The sequence below is a fragment of the Gymnoscopelus microlampas genome, assembly GCF_963454915.1.
Source record: "Gymnoscopelus microlampas genome assembly, chromosome: 7".
Taxonomy (NCBI): domain Eukaryota; kingdom Metazoa; phylum Chordata; class Actinopteri; order Myctophiformes; family Myctophidae; genus Gymnoscopelus; species Gymnoscopelus microlampas.
In genome coordinates, this window is record NC_139944.1 from 18204575 (window position 1) to 18212696 (window position 8122).

At 40.7% G+C, this 8122-nt stretch overlaps 1 protein-coding gene across 1 annotated transcript; it reads right to left on the bottom strand.

The window, feature by feature from the left end:
* Window positions 1–350: 350 nt before the first annotated feature.
* LOC311048481 (uncharacterized protein) lies at window positions 351–5270 on the bottom strand (the record flags this gene model as incomplete). The annotated part of the gene is made up of 6 exons (XM_084061740.1): window positions 351–499; window positions 1463–1564; window positions 2051–2113; window positions 2621–2786; window positions 3213–3336; window positions 5151–5270. The coding sequence occupies 6 exons, from the start codon at window positions 5268–5270 to the stop codon at window positions 400–402; spliced, it is 675 nt and encodes a 224-aa protein (XP_083917866.1). The 3' UTR covers window positions 351–399.
* Between the last annotated feature and the right edge of the window lie 2852 nt (window positions 5271–8122).

The window sequence follows — 8122 nt, forward strand, 5'->3', positions numbered from 1 at the left end:
GGGAGACCTGAGAACACCATTGCAAATTTAACCTGCTTGAGATTTTCTGGACGAGGGCCCACTTGAAAATCCGAGGCATTCGCGGCCCACCCATTTGACCACTTAACATTTTCGGTACCACAATGAAAACAACTTTTTCAAGGCTTTAAAGAAACGATACAGACTTTTAAAAATATATATTATTTTCTTTAAATTAATGTTGAATATATTAATATAAATTAATATTATCGATAAAATCGTTTTTTTGGGCCACTTGCAATATCCTCACAGCCCACCAGTGGGCTCCGACCCACAAGTTGAGAATCACTGAAATAAAGGCAGGGACTTCAGGGAAAAGGAAAAAAAAAGAAAAATACGTTACATTAAGTTGAAATGAAGTAATTATTTTATGAGGACACATTATGCGGCTGTGAAGCGCTGGCTCTCAGACACAAACTGTGGGTGTATGATGTAATGTCCTGCCTGGTAGGACTTCACCACTTGGAAGCAGCTGTATCCACTGTGGACAAAACAAACAGCAGAGTGAAACATTAACACCAGTGGCAGACAGTAACTAAGTACAGTGACTTGAGTACGGCACATTTATGAAGTATTTTTGTGTGTTTGTTGCAAACTACTGACTTTCCCTCCGCTACATTTCAAATAGAAATATTGTACTCAACTACATTTCTAGGAAGGCACTCTTAGGACTCAAACAAGACCCAAACAAGAATATAGGCTGTTAAGAATGAACCACTTAATCCTTATTTCAAATATAGTGAAAATAGCTGATCTACAAACTCACAACGGCAACATTTATGAACAATTTCTGAAGATGTACTTTATAATTTGTACTTTTGAATACTTGAGTAAGTAAGTATTTACTTGAGTATATCGTGTCTGTCGGTGGAAACCTTATGTCCAAAACTGTTACTTTTCAGGATTCAAATTCAAAAATAGCAGATCGACAAGCTAAAAACGGGTCGCTTCGCACCGCATTTCGAGCTTGTAGATCTGCTACTTTTGATGGTTTTGTGTGACGCTGTAGTATGTTCAAGTAGGGCGTTAACTTACGAAAAAACACAAAAAGTTAGAACAAGGAGATAAGAGGTCAGCCCGACAGCAACGATATACTTTGTCCACCACTGATTAGCACTAACCTTTATGCTACTGTAGCTCATAGTACAGTGAAGTATACAGCGTAGGGCTTAAGTGGTGACTGTACTATTGTACTATATTTATCCTCCAAATGAATGGGTTGTGGTGGCTCTCTCTCTGTGTGTGTGTGTGTGTGTGTGTGTGTGTGTGTGTGTGTGTGTGTGTGTGTGTGTGTGTGTGTGTGTGTGTGTGTGTGTGTGTGTGTGTGTGTGTGTGTGTGTGTGTGTGTGTGTGTGTGTGTGTGGGTGTGTGTGTGTGGGTGTGTGTGTGTGTGTGTGTGTGTGTGTGTGTGTGTGCGTGTGTGTGTGTGTGTGTGTGTGTGTACCATGATTCCTGGGTGCTATTGGATCGAGACCTCCTGTATTGGTGTTGTGGAGACAGGGGGTTGCCAGTTGGAGGTCGAGTCTCAGTATTAGTGGCTATAGTGCTGTATTATCAAACATACATAAAGAAATATGAGTGTGTGTACCAGTTCTAACTATCAATGATTCAGCTGGGGACCCCCTGGAACCCTCTCATCCTCAAGGACCCCTGGGGGACCTCATGTTGAGAACCACTGGTGAATACAATCTGGACAGTGTCAAATACTGCATGGACAAACAAGAAGTGACAGATTACAGTCATATGCTGTCTCCATGATAATGTCATTATAGTTTGCAACATTCATAATACTGTAGGCCTATATTAAAATGTAACTTTCTAAATGCTTTGTACTTTTACTCAAGTACATTTTTAATTCTGGACTTACTTGTAACGGCCTACTTCTACATTGCAGTATTGATACTTTTACTTGAGTAAAACATTTGAGTACTTTTCCCACCACTGCAACCGAGCGCCCATCAGTGATCAGCCCTCTGACATGGACATTAAGGACATGATGTGATATGTGGTCAAAGGTCTGCATCTCTCTCACCGTAATCCCTGTGCTGAGCGGCTGTGCATGTGTCTCAGGTAGTCTGGCTGCTGGTGAAGTGGCCTAAACATTTGACAGTTTGACAGAAATTAAACAAACCCAGAGGACATGTTCAGACTTTACAAACTGACAGGAAATAACAAGGTCATTCCTCCAATATTAGTATCTGATAGGTCTGGGAAATATGACTTGCAAACTTTCCTCTTCATTACGATTAATTAATGTTTATTATCATTTATTTTTTAAATATAGTGACAATAGCAATAGCAGATCTACAAACGTGTACACCTAATCAGACTGATGGATTTAGTCATTTATAAAAAAAATAAAAACTATTTTTTCATGTCGATTTGTTGATATATAATAAAGAAAAACAAATGATAAAGAAAACTGCTTGTTGATTATTTGATTAACCTACACGAGCGAGAAGAAGACATTTATTGATTCTAAATATCGGTTTTGATATGTTTTTGGATTAATTGCCCAGTCCCACCTCCTGATCAGTGTGGTTGTTGTCATAATTCAGCTAAAATGAGTAAGACCTGACTTGACCTATGAACTGTGTGTTACCTGTGTGAGCTCCTGTGGATTGTTTGAAGCTGACCATCACTGGCAGCAGGAGGCTTTGAAAGCTGCAGTTCTCGTGGTTGGTCAGCAGAGGGCAGAGCAGGAGCTGTGAATGGCTTGATGATAGGCTGAAGAGGGCCTTCATAGGTGTTGTGGCTGGGTTTAATTTCTGATGGAAGAACCAGAGTCATTCATTTAACAATTGGAAGGGTCCATTTTTACATTCTCGTAGTTCACTCTCAGGATTTTGCAGGGTGCTTTATTCATTACTAATAGGTCTACTAGACAAGTGCCCTTTGGTTGGAAGATGCACTTTTTTTTGGCACACTCACAGGTTGAAAAAGCCATGATGAACAAAGGTGCCTACTGCCTAGTATGTGGTACTTTTGGTACTTGGTACTTTTACTAAAGTAAATTTTGAACACTGGTACTTTTGCTTAGAGTAATTTTTCATTGTGGTATTGGTACTTTTACTTAAGTAAAAAATGTGCGTACTGTGAGTCTTCCATCACTGTTCATCTTAGTCTATGTACACTAAAAATGAGTCCCTCCACACACACATAGACCAGGTTGAGGGTTCGGTAGTCATGTTTACCTGGGTTATGGAAGGTCAGCTGTCTAACGGGAGGGAACAGTGGACCACCATCCTCCTCATAAGACCCTAACGCTGAGCGGGTTGCTCTGTAGCTGGACTGAATCCTCCGGGGTAACAAGAAGTCCTCAGAGGGAGGGAGAGATGGAGGACAAGAAGAATAGGAAAGAAGTTTCACTACAATTCACTTTGATATGAGATAGTGTTATAGGCTTATCAGCTTTACATTTTTGTTGTTTTTGTTGTTTTTTACTAGGCTATGCCTTAAGGTTTTTAGTTTTAGTTTTTGTTAGTGTCGAAGTGTCCTTGAGCAAGACGCTGAACCCCTAATTGCTCCCGATGAGCAGGTTGGTGCCTTGCATGGTTTCCTCCACCATCGGTGTGTGTGTGTGTGTGTGTGTGTGAATGGGTGAATGTAATGCACAATCTTTGTAAAGTGATTTGGATAAAAGCGCTATATAAATGCACCATTTACCATTTACCATAGGTTAGACACACCTGGCTGATAAGTGGTACTGCCTGAAGGTCACAGTTCAAATTCTACCCTGAGCAAGCAGGCAGGCTCTATTAGCTCAGTGGTAAAAATGTCAGCATTTTGCACAGAGACCCGTGTTCAAATATGGGGTAGAACAGGACAGTTAAAGAGGGCAGCTTAGTACTCAACTACTTCAGAAATAAAATAATTACAAAGTAGCCTATAGTTTATATAATTGCTACTACTAGGCCTACTAATAATAATGATAATAACAAAATAATAATAATAATAATACTAATAATAATAATAATAATAATAATATTAATATAGCAGTAATAATAATAACACTACAGTTATGTTTTGTCACAATTAGGAGGATGTTCCATATAGGCCTGTTTTGGACCTCTTTCCCCTCATAAAACATTTGAGAAAACATTCTGAAAAGATTGGGTCACCATCTTCCTCAGTGAATTAGAGGGATTGGTGTATGCTCAGGATTGTAACCTGAGCATTACTGCTATGGACAGTAAAATAACTGGTCTCCCAATATACTTGAGTAGCTCTTAACACAAGTAGCCTTACTTCTACTTGAGTTGTATTTAGTCCAGTAACAGTAGCCTACTTTTGCTTTAGTAGTAGGATATTCTATCTAGTCTTTCCATCCCTGATTACAGGGCAGACAAAAACACACTAATTATGTTTATACTATTCAATAAATTATGAATTGAGTTTTTTGTCCAGGGTGGGACTGGTCTGGTTTCTGCAGCGGAACAAACACTAGTCTACGACGCCATCACTGTAAAGATAGATGGACATGGTGGAAGTAGTGAATAATGTATGGGACAGCTTTCACCCTGTACACTACAGGTTGATGTAAACAGCCAGGAGTTCATTAGTAGAAGTGGTTTAATGACAAAAAAAGCGGAAGAGACCGCAGCCAAGTGACCCAGCAATTACAATAGACCACTGTCTGCCCTTTCATGAACCCAGACATAAACCTGCTCCCTGTATTTAAAACTAAAATAAACACAGGATAAAGTACAGTGCAAAGGTGCATACTGTATTACTTTGCCTTTTCCCAGGCTGGAGAGATCTCAGTACCATTGCCAGCCGAGCTGGCATTGAACATATCCATCACTACAGGCTGCTAATCAGAAAATATGCTGAAGGTCAGTCAATCACTTGATATTAATAATGAAGTCAAAATACATTCTGAATATCTGGGGAGAACATTTGTATTGTCTGGCTTGGCTTTGTCTGGGTTAGAAACATTGTCTACTTGATCTATACTTCTAGGCCCGTCCTGATCTGGCAGTAGATCATAAAAACGCTCACCTCTGCTATGCCATGCATTATGCATTTTGCAAAGACAATTGTATTTCAAAAGTCATAAATGACTAACTCGTCATTCACCTCTATATGAATTCCATTTTTTGGATGCAGTGGTCTGTACTGTAGTTTCTTACCGGTCGGGGGTGGGGGTTGTTCCTGCGGTGAGACGAGGTCGGTCGAAGCTGTGCTGGTCTCCCTTTGCTGCCGGAGCCAAACTGCTCCGAGTACGTACTGAGGTGCATCTGGGGAGCCATCATCACCACACAATGCTCCAAGTCCACTTACCACTGTTTGTATACTGTACTGTAGACCTGCAGGCTCCCAGTCAGACCTAAAAAGCCATTCAAATCTCTTCTCCTCCCCCTCTCACCTGCTAGCTCCTCCCTGGTGTTACTTTAACACTGAAAGTTAACTCTTTCAGAGTTAAAGCGACCCACTGGATGTTGCTGTGTATCATTAGCCTACTTCTGACCCTTTTTGACGTATTGAGTGGAATTCTACCCTGCTGTGTTCTGCTCTAAATGTGTGTTTGCATCAGTGATTTGCCCATGTTCACATTTTGGTTTTGTGTCTCTGCATGACTTGCTGGTTTACCAGGCATGTAGTGCTCTGATGCATATCACTTATTTGCATATATCAGTGGTTCTCAATGTGGGGTCCAGGGACCCTCAGGGTTCCTTGAGGGGTTTCCAAATGGACCCTTACAGGTGTGCAACTCTGTGAGTGTATGGTTGGTTCATACGTGCACTCTCAGAGTTATTGGAATCCTTTAAATTAAAAAGTATATTAGGCTCAATTCCACGAACTCTGCTTCTGCATAGCCAGCCAAAGACTCAACTGATAGCTATTAAACCTATACTACAACAATACTGTAGCAAACAATTAAAAAAGCAAAGGGAAAACTAAATAAAATCAGGACAGTGACCTGTGTTAACTATAGGATCAACTGTGATGAATCTGTTGCTGTAAGTGGGTTTATGAGAGTGATCCTCAGTGAACCAGAACACCTCTCTCTCTGCCACCTGAGCACTGCTGCTAATCCCCCCTGCAAGGCCCCCTGCCGAGATACACACACCTGGGGTCACTATCCATTACATAGTTCCCTCCCGTGTGCGTGTGGTGGAAAAAGTACTACATTTCTTTACTCAAGTTAAAATATCAATACTGCAATGTAGAAACACTCTGTTGCAAGTAAGAGTCCGGAATTCAAAATGTATTTATTTGAGTAAAAGCACAAAAGTATTCTACATCAAAATATACTTAAAGTACCAAAAGTAAAAGAACTCATTATGCAGAATGTCCCGTTTCACAAGGTATCATATGTATACAATGTATTAAAATATTTTGAATACAGCAGATCTACAAGTATAAATAGGGCTGAAGTGGCTAATGTATGTTTTGTAATAATAATGCAAATCAACAAAGTAACCAGTAACTAAAGATTTAATATAATTGTAGTGGAGTAAAAAGTACAATATTTGACTCCAGTAAAGTAAATGTAGCTCAACATTTAACTTAAGTATAGTACTTAAGTAAGTGTACTTAGTTACTTTCACCACAGCCCATGTGTGTGTGTGGCCTGAATATCTTCCCAAGCACAGATCTCCAAACACTATGGTCTGTTTTTAGCTCTCCTGTAATGGAGACAGCGGTCGACGTTGCCAGATCTGTGATGGAACACATCCAAGCAAAGGGGACAGACAACGCAGGCAGCCAGGCAGGGAAGGGAACAGGGGGAACAGGGGAAGGAAGAAGGCTCTCTGGACCGGATGACTGCTTCCTCCACCCTGCTGGGTCACCTCTATTCACATTCAACTAGGGCTCAGCATCAATCAATAATTCACCGGGCTCCGCAGGGTTCCCTTTGTTTGGCACACCGTTCTGACTGTGTTATCTGTGACAGGATCTGGCTGTTTGTCTCAGCTATAGACAGCTTGACAGCCAGAAAACTCCAATCAGGGTCCAGACAGACGCACTACCGAGGAGAGGGCCACGCATGAACAATCATATGTTGTCGCTGTCGACTGTCGTCGGGCAGGAAAACCTTGTGTCTCCGTCTTTTCAACTTTCAATGTTTTTCATAGAAAGTATTTTGTTCCAGGGACCCCCCAGAGGCAAAGATTTGAGTTACAAATGTTTGCTTTGAAAATATGTATATTAAAGATTTGCACAAAAGTACAAGCTCATAGTGCGGCACTAGGTGCCGCGCTATGAGCTTGTATATCTGCTATTTTTGAATAGCCAAAGTATAACATAATGGTTTAAGTGGTTACACAGATGCCCTACTTTGTCATACTACAATGTCAGAGCAGGAGCAGAAATACATTTGTCGATCTACAAGCTCACAACGCGTCATGTTGTGAGCTTGTAGATCTGTTATTTTTGAAAAAAAAGTGAAAGTGGTGTACCACTTTTTTTGTCTTAAACCCTCTAGACTAAACTGGACGTGGGTTGTCTCTGTACTTGGACCGCTTTTGTCCATCTCACACCAAATCTCTCTGCCGACTGAGCTTGTAGATCCCCCCCCCCGCCCGGAATATGGATGCTGTGGTTCAAGAGGTTATAAGTGTGTCTTTGTTTGGGTTTTATATAATATTTAACCAATGAAAAGTTTAAAGTAGTTCACCCAAAAAATTACTTATTTTCTATGAATTGCACACCCCATGAAGCCTTGGATTCATGTTTTCCTAAGCCAATAATTTGATTACCGGCAGAAAGATGCTAATGTATCCGGTAGGAGACACAAAGTAGACTCTTTGTGTCTCCTACCGGAAATACACCCGGTCATCAAATTATTGGCTTAGGAATGCGACAAAAAGTAAAAGAAGTCCATGAATTCAAGGGGTCATGGGGTGTGCAATTGATAGAAAATAAGTCATTTTTTGGGTGAACTACCCCTTTAACAAGAGCCTGTGACTAAATAATTGGAACCATTGGAATGCGTGCTTCTTTTCTTTTCTTCTTTTTCCTGAAAAGTAACAGTTTTGGACATACAAGGTTTCTGACGATATAGTGCTGAGGATATGGCAGGAATGCCCTGCACACAGATGTTCTGATCAGAATCCAATCCCAGGCCCCCGCTGAGATATGCGTCCAGATTGATTGC